At 51.9% G+C, this 19,439-nt stretch overlaps 1 protein-coding gene across 1 annotated transcript in view; it reads right to left on the reverse strand.

Annotated features, from left to right (window-relative positions):
• The window catches only part of GYS2 (glycogen synthase 2), a 103,661-nt gene that overhangs the window by 31,793 nt on the left and 52,429 nt on the right, over positions 1-19,439 (reverse strand). The window contains exons 5-10 of the mRNA XM_069950759.1: positions 11,494-11,638; positions 10,498-10,615; positions 9,413-9,533; positions 6,449-6,555; positions 6,312-6,371; positions 6,124-6,202 (exon numbers count right to left, since the gene is read on the reverse strand). Of these exons, the coding sequence (XP_069806860.1) occupies positions 6,124-6,202; positions 6,312-6,371; positions 6,449-6,555; positions 9,413-9,533; positions 10,498-10,615; positions 11,494-11,638 (630 nt within the window). The remainder of the gene's footprint in view (positions 1-6,123; positions 6,203-6,311; positions 6,372-6,448; positions 6,556-9,412; positions 9,534-10,497; positions 10,616-11,493; positions 11,639-19,439) is intronic.

The following is a 19,439-nucleotide window of genomic DNA, read 5'->3' on the forward strand; positions in this document are numbered from 1 at the left end:
AAGCTGAACTGGAGAACTGGGAAGATTCTCAGTTGGGGTCAGGACTGTTCCAACCGGTGTCTGAAGTCACCTCAGCCCAAGTGCTCTATTTCGTCACCTGACTCCGTCAAGCCTCTATCCGGCCTACCTGTGGAAGACCAAGACTTGGCTGATGTCTTCTCTGCCAAGGAGGGGGACTCTCTACCACCTCACCTGGGGTACGATTGTCCCATAGACCTCCTTCCTGGAACTTCTCCTCCACGAGGTCGGGTGTACCCTCTCTCCGTACCCGAGACTGAGGCCATGTCCTCCTACATCCGGGAGAACTTACAGAAGGGTGTCATCAGCAAATCCACATCCCCTCGCCACATTATACCTCCCGATCGCCTAGTGCCAGTCGCCACCTCTACTCTTCAGAGAGGGCCTCCCGGAAAGACCCATGTTCACCCTGCGCTTCGAAGACGAATTTTGAAGTGGGGTCATTCCTCTTTTGTGGCCAGACATCCGGGAGCTCAAAAGACCGGGCAATTGATCTCCCGCCACTACTGGTGGCCCAATCTCCTCCAGGATGCCAAGGACTTTGTGGCTTCCTGTGCCGTTTGTGCCAAAAACAAGTCACCCCATCAAAGACCTGCCAGCCTACTTCAGCCATTGCCAGTTCCAGACCGTCCCTGGCACCACATAGGAATGGACTTCATCACTGATTTACCTCCATCTGCAGGCAAGAAAGAGGGGGAGGCCAAAGGGGGGGGGGGTTACTGTCACGGCCGCATCCCGTGCTCCGGGCCGCCGCCGCAACCTCTCTCTGTCCCATGCAGCCGCCGGGGTCCATGTGCAGGGACCCGGCGCTGCTACCTGTTCGGCCCCGGGGGGAGCCTTACCTCACCCAGCTCCTGTCTCCGTCTGTGCTGGCCGGCACGCGCATCCCTGCCTCCTAGGGCACACGCGCATCGGCTGTCTCAGATTTAAAGGGCTAGTCCGCCCCTAATTGGAAGTTGCACTAATCACTCCCTATAAATCCCAGCATGCCCTGTCCCTCGTGTTGGAGCCTCTATATGCTTCCCATAGCGTTTGGCCCAGCTCCCTGTTGTTCCTGACCTGATCTCCTGCCTACTGCTCCTGCCACGCCTCGCCTGCTGTCACTATCAACCGAGCCAGGGGTAGCGACCTGGGGGTCGCCTGCCGCAGCAAGTCCATCCTGCCTCGCGGCGGGCTCTGGTGAAAACCAGCGGCCCCTTAGACTCCGCTCCCTGGTGCGGTTACTGCCATCGCTAGTGACGGTTCAGTGGATCCACGACTCCAGGCGTTACAGCCGGTCATATACCAGGGGAGTTATCTATCACACCGGCTCAGCAGCTTCTCCCTAATGTCCTACATGATCCTGGGGCGACTTCTGAGGGAGTATATACTGTATATACAGCATCTTCTCCTGTGGGTGCAGCCAGTCTCCAGCCTCCATGTCCTGAACTACTCACAACTAGACTAGATGGAGCAGGGGGGCTTTTCCTGCTGACATCTTCTATGTTTCTGACTAAATATTCACCAGACACACAGAAACACTGCTAACAATGCCTGATCCCTGTGATATAGAGGTCAGCCATAGTGATATACAGGGGGTCACACATAGTGATGTTGAGGGTCACTGTGGGGGCAAGCAATAGCACACACACACACACACACACACACACAGCCTGCTGGAGCCATAGCACACACACACACACACACACACACACCCTTCTGCAGCCATAGCACACACACAAAGCCTGCTGGAGCCATAGCGCACATACATACATACACACACACACACACAGCCTGCTGCAGCCATAGCACACACACAAAGCCTGCTGGAGCCATAGCGCACATACATACATACACACACACACACACACACACACAGCCTGCTGCAGCCATAGCACACATACATACATACATACATACACACACACACACACAGCCTACTGCAGCCATAGCGCACACACACACACACACACACACACACAAAGCCTGCTGGAGCCATAGCGCACATACATACATACACACACACACACACACAGCCTGCTGCAGCCATAGCACACATACATACATACATACACACACACACACACAGCCTGCTGCAGCCATAGCACACATACATACATACACAAAAACACACAGCCTACTGCAGCCATAGCGCACACACACACACACACACACACACAAACACACACACACACACACACAGCCTACTGCAGCCATAGCACACACACACACACAGCTGCAGCCATAGCACACTGAAGAAAAACACACAATCTTCTCCCAGAGAGAAAACCCTGCACTGAGGTCAGAGGTTACAGCTGCACTACTTATGTCTCCTCCTCCTCCTCTATATTACACAGGATATCTCCATATTACACTGCTGCTCATATACAGTCATCCAGCATCCAGGGAGAGACCAGCACAGATCTCCCCCCACACAATGGACTCTTCCAGCTCAGAAGCAAACTGTCAAATAGCGACTGACAACTTTTCCTCGACCACCCAGTGTCCTATTACTGATATATTCCCGACCACCCTTATGTAATAGGGCCAGTGTCCTATTACTGATATATTCCCGACCACCCTTATGTAATAGGGCCAGTGTCCTATTACTGATATATTCCCTGACCACCCTTATGTAATAGGGCCAGTGTCCTATTACTGATATATTCCCGACCACCCTTATGTAATAGGGCCAGTGTCCTATTACTGATATATTCCCGACCACCCTTATGTAATAGGGCCAGTGTCCTATTACTGATATATTCCCCGACCACCCTTATGTAATAGGGCCAGTGTCCTATTACTGATCTATTCCCCGACCACCCTTATGTAATAGGGCCAGTGTCCTATTACTGATATATTCCCCGACCACCCTTATGTAATAGGGCCAGTGTCCTATTACTGATATATTCCCCGACCACCCTTATGTAATAGGGCCAGTGTCCTATTACTGATATATTCCCGACCACCCTTATGTAATAGGGCCAGTGTCCTATTACTGATATATTCCCCGACCACCCTTATGTAATAAGGCCAGTGTCCTATTACTGATATATTCCCCGACCACCCTTATGCAATAGGGCCAGTGTCCTATTACTGATATATTCCCCGACCACCCTTATGTAATAGGCCCAGTGTCCTATTACTGATATATTCCCCGACCACCCTTATGTAATAGGGCCAGTGTCCTATTACTGATATATTCCCCGACCACCCTTATGTAATAGGGCCAGTGTCCTATTACTGATATATTCCCCGACCACCCTTATGTAATAGGGCCAGTGTCCTATTACTGATATATTCCCCGACCACCCTTATGTAATAGGGCCAGTGTCCTATTACTGATATATCCCCCGACCACCCTTATGTAATAGGGCCAGTGTCCTATTACTGATATATTCCCCGACCACCCTTATGTAGTAGGCCCAGTGTCCTATTACTGATATATTCCCGACCACCCTTATGTAATAGGGCCAGTGTCCTATTACTGATATATTCCCGACCACCCTTATGTAATAGGGCCAGTGTCCTATTACTGATATATTCCCCGACCACCCTTATCTAATAGGGCCAGTGTCTTATTACTGATATATTCCTGACCACCCTTATGTAATAGGGCCAGTGTCCTATTACTGATATATTCCCCGACCACCCTTATGTAATAGGGCCAGTGTCCTATTACTGATATATTCCCCGACCACCCTTATGTAATAGGGCCTGTGTCCTATTACTGATATATTCCCCGACCACCCTTATGTAATAGGGCCTGTGTCCTATTACTGATATATTCCCTGACCACCCTTATATAATAGGGCCAGTGTCCTATTACTGATATATTCCCCGACCACCCTTATGTAATAGGGCCAGTGTCCTATTACTGATATATTCCCCGACCACCCTTATGTAATAGGGCCAGTGTCCTATTACTGATATATTCCCTGACCACCCTTATATAATAGGGCCAGTGTCCTATTACTGATATATTCCCCGACCACCCTTATCTAATAGGGCCAGTGTCCTATTACTGATATATTCCCCGACCACCCTTACGTAATAGGGCCAGTGTCCTATTACTGATATATTCCCCGACCACCCTTATGTAGTAGGGCCAGTGTCCTATTACTGATATATTCCCCGACCACCCTTATCTAATAGGGCCAGTGCTGTATTACTGATATATTCCCGACCACCCTTATGTAATAGGGCCAGTGTCCTATTACTGATATATTTCCCGACCACCCTTATCTAATAGGGCCAGTGCTGTATTACTGATATATTCCCCGACCACCCTTATGTAATAGGGCCAGTGTCCTATTACTGATATATTCCCCGACCACCCTTATCTAATAGGGCCAGTGCTGTATTACTGATATATTCCCTGACCACCCTTATGTAATAGGGCCAGTGTCCTATTACTGATATATATCCCCGACCACCCTTATCTAATAGGGCCAGTGTCCTATTACTGATATATTCCCCGACCACCCTTATGTAATAGGGCCAGTGTCCTATTACTGATATATTCCCCGACCACCCTTATCTAATAGGGCCAGTGTCCTATTACTGATATATATCCCCGACCACCCTTATCTAATAGGGCCAGTGTCCTATTACTGATATATTCCCCGACCACCCTTATGTAGTAGGGCCAGTGTCCTATTACTGATATATTCCCCGACCACCCTTATCTAATAGGGCCAGTGCTGTATTACTGATATATTCCCGACCACCCTTATGTAATAGGGCCAGTGTCCTATTACTGATATATTTCCCGACCACCCTTATCTAATAGGGCCAGTGCTGTATTACTGATATATTCCCCGACCACCCTTATGTAATAGGGCCAGTGTCCTATTACTGATATATTCCCCGACCACCCTTATCTAATAGGGCCAGTGCTGTATTACTGATATATTCCCTGACCACCCTTATGTAATAGGGCCAGTGTCCTATTACTGATATATTCCCCGACCACCCTTATCTAATAGGGCCAGTGTCCTATTACTGATATATTCCCTGACCACCCTTATGTAATAGGGCCAGTGTCCTATTACTGATATATTCCCCGACCACCCTTATCTAATAGGGCCAGTGTCCTATTACTGATATATTCCCCGACCACCCTTATGTAATAGGGCCAGTGTCCTATTACTGATATATTCCCCGACCACCCTTATCTAATAGGGCCAGTGTCCTATTACTGATATATTCCCCGACCACCCTTATGTAATAGGGCCAGTGTCCTATTACTGATATATCCCCGACCACCCTTATGTAATAGGGCCAGTGTCCTATTACTGATATATTCCCCGACCACCCTTATCTAATAGGGCCAGTGTCCTATTACTGATATATATCCCCGACCACCCTTATCTAATAGGGCCAGTGTCCTATTAGAATGTTGCTCATAAAATATATTGATGAGCAAAACTTGTAAAATTCATATCAAAACTCAATTCTAAATTGTTTAAAGATTTTTTTAAAGCTGGAGTCGGTACATTTTTTTCCCCGAATCCAACTCCGACTCCACAGCCCTGATTATGTATGCAGTATGATAACTGCTGGTATATAGTTATGTATGCAGTATGATAACTGCTGGTATATAGTTATGTATGCAGTATGATAACTGCTGGTATACAGTTATGTAGGCAGTATGATAACTGCTGGTATATAGTTATGTATGCAGTATGATAACTGCTGGTATATAGTTATGTATGCAGTATGATAACTGCTGGTATATACTTATGTATGCAGTATGGTCACTGCTGGTATATAGTTATGTATGCAGTATGGTCACTGCTGGTATATAGTTATGTATGCAGTATAACTGCTGGTTTATAGTTATGTATGCAGTATGGTCACTGCTGGTATATAGTTATGTATGCAGTATAACTGCTGGTTTATAGTTATGTATGCAGTATGATAACTGCTGGTATATACTTATGTATGCAGTATGGTCACTGCTGGTATATAGTTATGTATGCTGTATATTCATTGTGGTATATAGTTTTGTATGCTGTATGTTCATTGTGGTATACAGCTATGCATGCAAAATTTGTGTTGCTGTTATATAGACTTGGTGCTATATAGAGGCAGTGAGACCTATATATATATATATATATATACCTGTGTGGAGAATATCGCCCTCTTCATGATAGTCAGGTCATCGCGGTCCAAGATCTTGTTCATATCAGGAATTTCCCCCCTGGTGAGTGAAGTTTAATATGTTATTACGTATCTATTCTCTAGGCAGCACCCAGCTAATGCTACACAGGCTGCTGGCGGCCATATTGGTCAGAGAGTCTCGCCCGTACTTTAGCAGCGCCTCATACAGCTTCTTCCCAAACTTCTCCTTCACTGTGTGAGCTGTGTCCCTGAAAGAAACAAAAAACCCAATGACAAGAGCGCCCCCCTCCCTGACAGGTGACACAGTGCAAGGACTATCCCTCACCACAGCTGCTTCCTGACCGCCTGACCCTTCAGAGTCTCCACATTGAAGTTATTAGTCTTTGTTGGCATTATAAAGAAGACCACAACAGTGACATCACGGCGATGGACCTGCACAAAGAGAGAGACACAGATAACGGACAGGACGTAATAAGAGATGGGACCTGTATATCCTGTGTATAGAGGTAGTCACAGCCCCGCCCCCTGTATATCCTGTGTATAGAGAGGTGGTCACAGCCCCGCCCCCTGTATATCCTGTGTATAGAGAGGTAGTCACAGCCCCGCCCCCTGTATATCCTGTGTATAGAGAGGTAGTCACAGCCCAGCCCCCTGTATATCCTGTGTATAGAGAGGTAGTCACAGCCCCGCCCCCTGTATATCCTGTGTATAGAGAGGTAGTCACAGCCCCGCCCCCTGTATATCCTGTGTATAGAGGTAGTCACAGCCCAGCCCCCTGTATATCCTGTGTATAGAGAGGTAGTCACAGCCCCGCCCCCTGTATATCCTGTATACAGAGAGGTAATCACAGCCCCGCCCCGTGTATATCCTGTATATATAGAGAGGTAGTCACAGCCCCGCCCCCTGTATATCCTGTGTATAGAGAGGTGGTCACAGCCCCGCCCCCTGTATATCCTGTGTATAGAGAGGTGGTCACAGCCCCGCCCCCTGTATATCCTGTGTATAGAGAGGTAGTCACAGCCCCACCCCCTGTATATCCTGTGTATAGAGAGGTAGTCACAGCCCCGCCCCCTGTATATCCTGTGTATAGAGGTCACAGCCCCGCCCCCTGTATATCATGTATATAGAGAGGTAGTCACAGCCCCGCCCCCTGTATATCCTGTGTATAGAGGTAGTCACAGCCCCGCCCCCTGTATATCCTGTGTATAGAGAGGTGGTCACAGCCCCGCCCCCTGTATATCCTGTGTATAGAGAGGTAGTCACAGCCCCGCCCCCTGTATATCCTGTGTATAGAGAGGTAGTCACAGCCCAGCCCCCTGTATATCCTGTGTATAGAGAGGTAGTCACAGCCCCGCCTCCTGTATATCCTGTGTATAGAGAGGTAGTCACAGCCCCGCCCCCTGTATATCCTGTGTATAGAGGTAGTCACAGCCCCGCCCCCTGTATATCATGTATATAGAGAGGTAGTCACAGCCCCGCCCCCTGTATATCATGTATATAGAGGTAGTCACAAGCCCCGCCCCCTGTATCTCATGTGTATAGAGAGGTAGTCACAGCCCCGCCACCTGTATATCCTGTGTATAGAGAGGTAGTCACAGCCCCGCCCCCTGTATATCCTGTATATAGAGAGGTAGTCACAGCCCCGCCCCCTGTATATCCTGTGTATAGAGAGGTAGTCACAGCCCCGCCCCCTGTATATCCTGTGTATAGAGAGGTAGTCACAGCCCCGCCCCCTGTGTATAGAGGTAGTCACAGCCCCGCCCCCTGTATATCCTGTGTATAGAGGTAGTCACAGCCCCGCCCCCTGTATATCCTGTGTATAGAGAGGTAGTCACAGCCCCGCCCCCTGTATATCCTGTGTATATAGAGGTAGTCACAGCCCCGCCCCCTGTATATCCTGTGTATAGAGAGGTAGTCACAGCCCCGCCCCCTGTATATCCTGTGTATAGAGGTAGTCACAGCCCCGCCCCCTGTATATATAGAGAGAGGTAGTCACAGCCCCGCCCCCTGTATATATATAGAGAGGTAGTCACAGCCCCGCCCCCTGTATATCCTGTGTATAGAGGTAGTCACAGCCCCGCCCCCTGTATATCCTGTGTATAGAGAGGTAGTCACAGCCCCGCCACCTGTATATCCTGTGTATAGAGAGGTAGTCACAGCCCCGCCACCTGTATATCCTGTGTATATAGAGGTAGTCACAGCCCCGCCCCCTGTATATCCTGTGTATAGAGGTAGTCACAGCCCCGCCCCCTGTATATCCTGTGTATATAGTGGTAGTCACAGCCCTGCCCCCTGTATATCCTGTGTATAGAGAGGTAGTCACAGCCCCGCCCCCTGTATATCCTGTGTATAGAGGTAGTCACAGCCCCGCCCCCTTTATATCCTGTGTATAGAGAGGTAGTCACAGTCCCGCCCCCTGAATATCCTGTGTATAGAGAGGTAGTCACAGCTCCGCCCCCTGTATATACTGTGTATAGAGAGGTAGTCACAGCCCCGCCCCCTGTATATCCTGTGTATAGAGAGGTAGTCACAGCCCCGCCCCCTGTATATCCTGTGTATAAAGGTAGTCACAGCCCCGCCCCCTGTATATCCTGTGTATAGAGAGATAGCCACAGCCCCGCCCCCTGTATATCCTGTGTATAGAGAGGTAGCCACAGCCCCGCCCCCTGTATATCCTGTGTATAGAGGTAGTCACAGCCCCGCCCCCTGTATATCCTGTGTATAGAGAGGTGGTCACAGCCCCGCCCCCTGTATATCCTGTGTATAGAGAGGTAGTCACAGCCCCGCCCCCTGTATATCCTGTGTATAGAGAGGTAGTCACAGCCCCGCCCCCTGTATATCCTGTGTATAGAGAGGTAGTCACAGCCCCGCCCCCTGTATATCCTGTGTATAGGTAGTCACAGCCCCGCCCCCTGTATATCCTGTGTATAAAGGTAGTCACAGCCCCGCCCCCTGTATATCCTGTGTATAGAGAGGTAGCCACAGCCCCGCCCCCTGTATATCCTGTGTATAGAGAGGTAGTCACAGCCCCGCCCCCTGTATATCCTGTGTATAGAGAGGTAGTCACAACCCCGCCCCTGTATATCCTGTGTATAGAGAGGTAGTCACAGCCCCGCCCCTTGTATATCCTGTGTATAGAGAGGTAGTCACAGCCCCGCCCCCTGTATATCCTGTGTATAGAGAGGTAGTCACAGCCCCGCCCCCTGTATATCCTGTGTATAGAGAGGTAGTCACAGCCCCGCCCCCTGTATATCCTGTGGGATTTGATTGATTATAGTAAGTTCCACACCCGCAGCAGGAAGTTTAGTCTGGACAGGGACTCCAGGAAGATGTCTGCCCCCTTATTCGTATATTCGTAGCGGCCGGCGATGAAGAAGAACAGCGTCTTGTCAAGGTTGAAGTCCAAGTGTCTAAGGAGCAAGAGGAAAGGGGAAGAGATGAAGGAGTTTTCTCATTATATTCAAGATAAATCCAGATGTGTATAGACAGGACATTAAGTGCAGCTCTGGAGGATGAGACATGATGTAACAGCAGAATAGTGAGTGCAGCTCTGGAGGATGAGACATGATGTAACAGCAGAATAGTGAGTGCAGCTCTGGAGGATGAGACAGGATGTAACAGCAGAATAGTGAGCGCAGCTCTGGAGGATGAGACAGGATGTAACAGCAGAATAGTGAGTGCAGCTCTGGAGGATGAGACATGATGTAACAGCAGAATAGTGAGTGCAGCTCTGGAGGATGAGACATGATGTAACAGCAGAATAGTGAGTGCAGCTCTGGGGGATGAGACAGGGTGTAACAGCAGAATAGTGAGTGCAGCTCTGGAGGATTAGACATGATGTAACAGCAGAATAGTGAGTGCAGCTCTGGAGGATGAGACATGATGTAACAGCAGAATAGTGAGTGCAGCTCTGGAGGATGAGACAGGATGTAACAGCAGAATAGTGAGCGCAGCTCTGGAGGATGAGACAGGATGTAACAGCAGAATAGTGAGTGCAGCTCTGGAGGATGAGACATGATGTAACAGCAGAATAGTGAGTGCAGCTCTGGAGGATGAGACATGATGTAACAGCAGAATAGTGAGTGCAGCTCTGGGGGATGAGACAGGGTGTAACAGCAGAATAGTGAGTGCAGCTCTGGAGGATTAGACATGATGTAACAGCAGAATAGTGAGTGCAGCTCTGGAGGATGAGACATGATGTAACAGCAGAATAGTGAGTTCAGCTCTGGAGGATGAGACATGATGTAACAGCAGAATAGTGAGTGCAGCTCTGGAGGATGAGACATGATGTAACAGCAGAATAGTGAGTGCAGCTCTGGAGGAAATAAATGATGATATAAATATAAGGCAATGTTCACATTGAATTCTTAGTACCCATAGAAGTGTCCGCGGATGAATTCCTGGATTCTGGACTTGTACAGTGAGTGCAGGTTCTGGAATTCGTGCATCGCTGAGAACTTCTTAATATTTAAACCATTAGGAGTAATTACGTCTGTGGGAAATCAGATGTGGGAGATAATTTATCCTCCTCCTGCTCACCATCATCATCCTCCATCTTCTCCTCACCATCATCTTCCATAATTGTCCTTCCTCAGTTGTTCTCCTTCTCCATCTTCCTCCTCCTCCTCTTCACTATCAACTTCCTCACCATCAACTTTATTCTCCTCCTCCTCACCTTCCTCTTTCCCATCCTCCTCCTCACTATCATCTTTCTCATCCTCCTCCTCCCCACCATCCCCATCCTCCTCACCATCATCTTTCTCATCCTCCTCCTCTCCATCATCCCTATCACCATCCTCCTCATCATCTTTCTCATCCTCCTCCTCCTCCCCACCATCCTCTTCCCCATCCTCCTCCTCACCATTATCTTTCTCATCCTCCTCCCCACCATCCCCATCCTCACCATCCTCTTCCCCATCCTCCTCCTCCCCACCATCCCTATCTTTCTCCTCCCCATCATCTTTCTCATCCTCCTCCTTCCCACCATCCCCATCCTCCTCCTCACCATCCTCTTCCCCATCCTCCTCCTCACCATCATCTTTCTCATCCTCCTTCTTCCCACCATCCCCATCCTCCTCCTCACCATCCTCTTCCCCATCCTCCTTCTCCCCACCATCCCTATCTTCCTCCTCCCAATCATCTTTCTCATCCTCCTCCTTCCCACCATCCTCATCCTCCTCCTCACCATTTTCTTCCCCTTCCTCCTCCTCCCAATCATCTTTCTCATCCTCCTCCTTCCCACCATCCTCATCCTCCTCCTCACCATTTTCTTCCCCTTCCTCCTCCTCACCATCATCTTTCTCATCCTCCTCCTTCCCACCATCCCCATCATCTTCCTCCTCCTCACTATGAGGTTGGCGGCCATCTTACCTGCTTTCCTCTTCAGCATGTGTTCGGCCTCGATGCCTGTGATCTGTGACACGGTGGAGAAGACGTGTGCGCAGTGGACGGCGGCGCGCTCCATGCAGTATCGGTGATAGATCTGCCGCTCCCCGGCCTCTTTATCTATATCAAACTGCTCAAAAACAAAAGAAGGGAGGCACAGGTACAGGAGGGAGGAGTGAGGTACAGGGACAGGAGGGAGGAGAGAGGTACAGGGACAGGAGGGAGGAGTGAGGTACAGGGACAGGAGGGAGGAGAGAGGTACAGGGACAGGAGGGAGGAGAGAGGTACAGGGACAGGAGGGAGGAGTGAGGTACAGGTACAGGAGGGAGGAGTGAGGTACAGGTACAGGAGGGAGGAGTGAGGTACAGGGACAGGAGGGAGGAGAGAGGTACAGGGACAGGAGGGAGGAGAGAGGTACAGGGACAGGAGGGAGGAGAGAGGTACAGGGACAGGAGGGAGGAGAGAGGTACAGGGACAGGAGGGAGGCGGTAGGTACATGGAAAAGAGGGAGGCGGCAGCTACTTCCTCCCGCCTCCCTCCTCTCACTGTACCTCCTGCCTCCCTCCTGTCCCTGTACCTCACTCCTCCCTCCTGTACCTGTACCTCCCGCCTCCCTCCTGTACCTCCCGCCTCCCTCCTGTACCTGTACCTCCCGCCTCCCTCCTCTCACTGTGCCTCCCTCCTCTCACTGTACCTCCCTCCTCTCACTGTACCTCCCGCCTCCCTCCTGTCAATGTACCTGCTGCCTCCCTCCTCTCACTGTACCTCCCGCCTCCCTCCTGTCAATGTACCTGCTGCCTCCCTCCTGTCAATGTACCTGCTGCCTCCCTCCTCTCACTGTACCTCCCGCCTCCCTCCTGTCACTCTACCTCCCGCCTCCCTCCTGTCAATGTACCTGCTGCCTCCCTCCTCTCACTGTACCTCCTGCCTCCCTCCTGTCACTCTACCTCCCGCCTCCCTCCTCTCACTGTACCTCCCTCCTCTCACTGTACCTCCCGCCTCCCTCCTCTCACTGTACCTCCCGCCTCCCTCCTCTCACTGTACCTCCCGCCTCCCTCCTGTCAATGTACCTGCTGCCTCCCTCCTGTCAATGTACCTGCTGCCTCCCTCCTCTCACTGTACCTCCCGCCTCCCTCCTGTCAATGTACCTGCTGCCTCCCTCCTGTCAATGTACCTGCTGCCTCCCTCCTCTCACTGTACCTCCCGCCTCCCTCCTGTCAATGTACCTGCTGCCTCCCTCCTGTCACTGTACCTCCCGCCTCCCTCCTGTCACTCTACCTCCCGCCTCCCTCCTGTCCATGTAGCTGTCGCCTCCCTCCTGTCCCTGTCCCTCACTCCTCCCTCCTGCACTTGTGCCTCCCGCCTCCCTCCTCCTTCCTGTACCTCCCTCCTCCCATGCCTCACTTTGTTCTTGTGGACTGACACATCATAGTACATCATGGTACAGAGGGAATGATGCATCCAGTGTTCTAAATTTACACGTTTTGCACTATGGACAATTTAATTCTTGCTTTCTGCCCTTTTCTATATTGTTATTTAATATCTATTGTTATATATTTATATATATATATGTGTGTGTGTGTGTGTGTGTGTGTGTTATTGCTAACCTTTTGCTGTGCACCTTCCCTCTTTACTTTCTTCTGGTGTTATACCATGAACAGCTTTTCTCAAGTGGGGGAGTATGTAGTGTCTCAGTAAAGGGGTCACTAAGCTTTCCAGAGACCTGTGGTGTTAAGGTTTAACTTTGTCTGTGTTTAGTCAATCACAGGTGCAAGACACTCTACACTCTTTCTTTCTCTAGTCTTCTTGCTTCCTGTCACATGACCCTATATAGGATAAGGGTTTTCCTGTTTAGGTCTGTTCCGTTCTGTCAGGAGAGGGACTGAACCCACCAGTATACAGTGCTAAGCTACAGAAGTGGGGTAACCGTGGGCTGGGACACCCTTGTCTATGCCATGGATTTTCCTAAACGTCAGGACAGTCACTTGCTAGAAGACAGGCACAGGGACTGATCCCCAGTAAGACAAAGCTGCTAAGTGCCGACGTATCTTACTGACAACGCTCGTCCACTTGGGGAAATCTTCAGTGGGAGCTCCCCCTAGAGACAGAGACCTGGGACTCGTACTACCTCACCTAGCGGTCTCCGAGCTGGTGGGGCAGAAGGCCCAGTACATATATATATATATGTATATATATATATTGTAGGGATCTTCCCGGGGGATGGTGAGTTTGGACACAGTTCACATCAGACTTGGACTTATAAAAGATCAGCTTGGCGTTTATTTGCAGCATAAACAGTCCAGCAAACAGAAATACAGCCACACCACGCTTATAGGAACCAAACAAAACAAAAGGTCCTGCCCGTCTGGGCGCTTACTAACAAACAGGTCACCTATCTGAGACTTGGATAAGCGGTATCGCAGGGTGTGAATAAGCCCCAGCAGCAGCAGTATTCCCAGCTCCCAGCAAACACAGCACCCAGGCTGATCCCTCCTGGCTGAGAGCTCTCACCTGCACTCTGTGCAACCTTTTGCCTTCTCAGGCTGATTGCTCACCTGATGGCAACACCCAAACTGGATCGGGGGAAGGGAATGGCAGGTCCCACTACCAACCTACCCGCCATTCCAGTAAGTCCAGGCCCAGAAACATAAACTGCTGAGTAACAGATCCTTCCTGGACTCACCATCTCACACTATGTAGTAACCCAGGTGAGATGTACCTCCCCTCAAACACTTTTCCAGTGACATGTCTACAATATATATATATATATATATATATATATATATATATATATATATATATACACACACACACACGAGTATGAGAAGTTCTTTCAAGTATCTACCCTACAATCACTGCAGAGTACTGTACTACTTAAAGTGACACTGTCACCCCCTTTGTTCATTTTGACATCTCTACACAGGTGTAAAGGGTAAATTTAGTGTTTTTCATACCTTATTTCATATCATACGTCATGGTGCTTGTTCAAGTAAAAAGTGTCCTTTTATCATCTGCAGATTGTATTAAGTGGGCGTGGCCTCGCGGGACTAGCGCCACATAACCCCGCCCACAACGGCACAATTGGCCCCGCCCCCTCGCCGGCCATTGGAACAGGCTGGCCGAAAGGTCTAGACTCCACCCCCTTTACGTTGGACAACCAATGGGCGTCAAGGGGGCGGGGCCAACCGTGCCGTTGTGGGCGGGGTTATGTGGCGCTAGTGCCGCGAGGCCACGCCCACTTAATACAATCTGCAGTTGATAAAAGGACACTTTTTACTTGAACAAGCACCATGACGTATGATATGAAATAAGATATGAAAAACACTAAATTTACCCTTTACACCTGTGTAGAGATGTCAGAATGCACTAAGGGGGTGACAGTGTCACTTTAAACATGGGCCCCGACACGGCTCCTACACAGCCCTCTCCACTAAGTCTTTTCCTGCTGTCACCTCTAGCTGCAGTCTCCCTCAGGTGCGGCACTCAGCACCGGTGACCACTTACCCACTGGGGGGCTTTTTTATTGCACCAAAGGTTTTCTGAGTAAAGCATAGTTTGTTCAATAATTGCTGGACTCACCTCTTCTGCTGTACTCCCCCTCCCCACCCTTCCTCCTCCTATACCTTCCTCCTCCTCCCTCCTCCTGTCCCTCCTCATCCATCCTTCCTCCCCCATTCTGTATTTCCCTCTCCTCCTCCTGTATCTTCTCCCCCTCTCTCCTCCTCCTGTACCTCCCTCCTCTCTCCTCCTCCTGTATATCCCTCCTCTCTCCTCCTCCTGTATATCCCTCCTCTCTCCTCCTCCTCCCCTCCTGTACCTCCTCCCCTCTCCTCCTCCTGTATATCCCTCCTCTCTCCTCCTCCTCCTGTATATCCCTCCTCTCTCCTCCTCCTCCCCTCCCCTGTACCTCCCTCCTCTCTCCTTCTTCTCCTGTACCTCCTTCCTCCTCCTCCTCCTCCTGTACCTCCTCCCCTCTCCTCTCCCCTCCTGTATATCCCTCCTCTCCCCTCCTGTATATCCCTCCTCTCTCCTCCTGTACCTCCCTCCTCTCTCCTGTACCTCCTCCCTCCTCCTCCTGTACCTCCTCCCCTCTCCTCTCCCCTCCTGTACCTCCTCCCCTCTCCTCTCCCCTTCTGTACCTCCCTCCTCCTCCTGTACCTCCTCCCCTCCTGTACCTCCCTCCTCCTCCTGTACCTCCTCCCCTCTCCTCTCCTCCTCCTGTACCTCCCTCCTCCTCCTGTACCTCCTCCCCTCCTGTACCTCCCTCCTCTCTCCTCCTCCTGTACCTCCTCCCTCCTCCTCCTGTACCTCCCTCCTCTCTCCTCCTCCTCCCCTCTCCCCTCCTGTACCTCCTCCCCTCTCCTCCTGTACCTCCTCCCCTCTCCTCTCCCCTCCTGTACCTCCCTCCTCCTCCTGTACCTCCCTCCTCTCTCCTCCTCCTCCCCTCTCCCCTCCTGTACCTCCTCCCTCCTCCTCCTGTACCTCCTCCCCTCTCCTCTCCCCTCCTGTACCTCCCTCCTCCTCCTGTACCTCCTCCCCTCTCCTCTCCCCTCCTGTACCTCCCTCCTCCTCCTCCTGTACCTCCTCCCCTCCTCTCTCCTCCTCCTGTACCTCCTCCTGTACCTCCTCCCCTCTTCTCTCCTCGTCCTGTACCTCCTCCCCTCTTCTCTCCTCGTCCTGTACCTCCTCCCCTCTTCTCTCCTCGTCCTGTATCTCCTCCCTCCTCCTCCTGTACCTCCCTCCTTTCTCCAACTCCCCTCTCCTCTCCCCTCCTGTACCTCCCTCCTCCTCCTGTACCTCCTCCCCTCTCCTGTATCTCCCTCCTCCTCCTGTACCTCCTCCCCTCTCCTCTCCCCTCCTGTACCTCCCTCCTCTCTCCTCCTCCTGTACCTCCTCCCCTCTTCTCTCCTCCTCCTGTACCTCCTCCCTCCTCCTCCTGTACCTCTCTCCTCCTCCTGTACCTCCTCCCCTCTCCTCTCCCCTCCTGTACCTCCCTCCTCCTCCTGTACCTCCTCCCCTCTCCTCTTCTCCTCCTGTACCTCCCTCCTCCTCCTGTACCTCCTCCCCTCTCCTCTCCTCCTCCTGTACCTCCCTCCTCCTCCTGTACCTCCTCCCTCCTCCTCCTCCTGTACCTCTCTCCTCCTCCTGTACCTCCTCCCCTCTCCTCTCCCCTCCTGTACCTCCCTCCTCTCTCCTCCTCCTGTACCTCCTCCCTCCTCCTCCTGTACCTCTCTCCTCCTCCTGTACCTCCTCCCCTCTCCTCTCCTCCTCCTGTACCTCCCTCCTCTCTCCTCCTCCTGTACCTCCCTCCTTCTCCTGTACCTCCTCCCCTCTCCTCTCCTCCTCCTGTACCTCCCTCCTCCTCCTGTACCTCCTCCCTCCTCCTCCTGTACCTCTCTCCTCCTGTACCTCCTCCCCTCTCCTCTCCTCCTCCTGTACCTCCCTCCTCCTCCTGTACCTCTCTCCTCCTCCTGTACCTCCTCCCCTCTCCTCTCCCCTCCTGTACCTCCCTCCTCCTCCTGTACCTCCTCCTCCTCCCCTCTCCTCTTCCTGTACCTCCCTCCTCCTCCTGTACCTCCTCCCTCCTCCTCCTGTACCTCTCTCCTCCTCCTGTACCTCCTCCCCTCTCCTCTCCCCTCCTGTACCTCCCTCCTCCTCCTGTACCTCCTCCCCTCTCCTCTCCTCCTCCTGTACCTCCCCCCCCTCTCCTCTCCTCCTCCTGTACCTCCATCCTCCTCCTGTACCTCCTCCCCTCTCCTCTCCTCCTCCTGTACCTCCCTCCTCCTCCTGTACCTCCTCCCTCCTCCTCCTGTACCTCTCTCCTCCTCCTGTACCTCCTCCCCTCTCCTCTCCCCTCCTGTACCTCCCTCCTCCTCCTGTACCTCCTCCCCCTGTACCTCCTCCCCTCTCCTCTCCCCTCCTGTACCTCCCTCCTCCTCCTGTACCTCCTCCCCCTGTACCTCCTCCCCTCTCCTCTCCTCCTCCTGTACCTCCTCCCCTCTCCTCTCCTCCTCCTGTACCTCCCTCCTCCCATATGGCAGGTGACATTTGCGCTGTATATACTGGTTGTGGTCGGTCTCGGATGTTTAGCTATTTGTCAGGTAACGTGCCCTGATGAAGGTCAGCGTGGCCTGAGGGGCAGGGAGGGGGCGAGCGGCAGGGTGACAGGGGGTCCGCGCTGCTGAAGGTCAGAGCAGTCACAGAGTTATGTGAGACCGTGCCGCGACCTTTACAGGATACAAACCGACAAAGGTCAAATCCGCTCGTCTCTCTTCCCACGCACCTGAGCTTAGCGGAGAGCGGTGGCTGCAGTAATACCGATCTGTCCGTACACCGCGAGCGCAGAGATACCTGTCTGTCCGTACACCGCGAGCACAGAGATACCTGTCCGTCCATACACCGCAAGCGCAGAGATACCTGTCTGTCTGTACACCGCGAGTGCAGATACCTGTCTGTCCGTACATTGTGAGCGCAGAGATACCTGTCTGTCCGTACATTGTGAGCGCAGAGATACCTGTCTGTCCGTACACCGCGAGCACAGAGATACCTGTCCGTCCATACACCGCAAGCGCAGAGATACCTGTCTGTCCGTACATTGTGAGCGCAGAGATACCTGTCTGTCCGTACACCGCGAGCACAGAGATACCTGTCTGTCCGTACACCACGAGCACAGAGATACCTGTCCGTAAAACCGTGAGTGCAGATACCTGTCTGTCTGTACCCTGTGAGCGCAGAGATACCTGTCTGTCTGTACACTGTGAGCGCAAAGATACCTGTCTGTCCGTACACTGCGAGCGCAGAGATACCTGTCTGTCCGTACACTGTGAGCGCAGAGATACCTGTCTGTCCGTACACTGCGAGCGCAGAGATACCTGTCTGTCTGTACACTGTGAGCGCAGAGATACCTGTCTGTCCGTACACTGTGAGCGCAGAGATACCTGTCTGTCCGTACACCGCGAGCGCAGAGATACCTGTCTGTCCGTACACCGCGAGCACAGAGATACCTGTCCGTCCATACACCGCCAGCGCAGAGATACCTGTCTGTCCGTACATTGTGAGCGCAGAGATACCTGTCTGTCCGTACACCGCGAGCACAGAGATACCTGTCTGTCCGTACACCACGAGCACAGAGATACCTGTCCGTAAAACCGTGAGTGCAGATACCTGTCTGTCTGTACCCTGTGAGCGCAGAGATACCTGTCTGTCTGTACACTGTGAGCGCAAAGATACCTGTCTGTCCGTACACTGCGAGCGCAGAGATACCTGTCTGTCCGTACACTGTGAGCGCAGAGATACCTGTCTGTCCGTACACTGTGAGCGCAGAGATACCTGTCTGTCTGTACACTGTGAGCGCAGAGATACCTGTCTGTCCGTACACTGTGAGCGCAGAGATACCTGTCTGTCCGTACACTGTGAGCGCAGAGATACCTGTCTGTCCGTACACTGTGAGCGCAGAGATACCTGTCTGTCCGTACACTGCGAGCGCAGAGATACCTGTCTGTCCGTACACTGCGAGCGCAGAGATACCTGTCTGTCCGTACACTGTGAGCGCAGAGATACCTGTCTGTCCGTACACTGTGAGCGCAGAGATACCTGTCCGTACACTGTGAGCGCAGAGATACCTGTCCGTACACTGTGAGCGCAGAGATACCTGTCCGTACACTGTGAGCGCAGAGATACCTGTCCATACACTGTGAGCGCAGAGATACCTGTCTGTCCGTACACTGTGAGCGCAGAGATACCTGTCCGTACACTGTGAGCGCAGAGATACCTGTCCGTACACTGTGAGCGCAGAGATACCTGTCCGTACACTGTGAGCGCACTCTCGTGTTGACTGTTCTCTGCAGTGACAGGGCATGCTGCTCCTTTTAGTCCGCCCTGGTGACTGCCCCTGAACCCTTCTCTTCTGAACTCTCCACTAACACAGAACT

The sequence above is a fragment of the Dendropsophus ebraccatus genome, chromosome 1, assembly GCF_027789765.1.
Source record: "Dendropsophus ebraccatus isolate aDenEbr1 chromosome 1, aDenEbr1.pat, whole genome shotgun sequence".
NCBI classification, from domain to species: domain Eukaryota; kingdom Metazoa; phylum Chordata; class Amphibia; order Anura; family Hylidae; genus Dendropsophus; species Dendropsophus ebraccatus.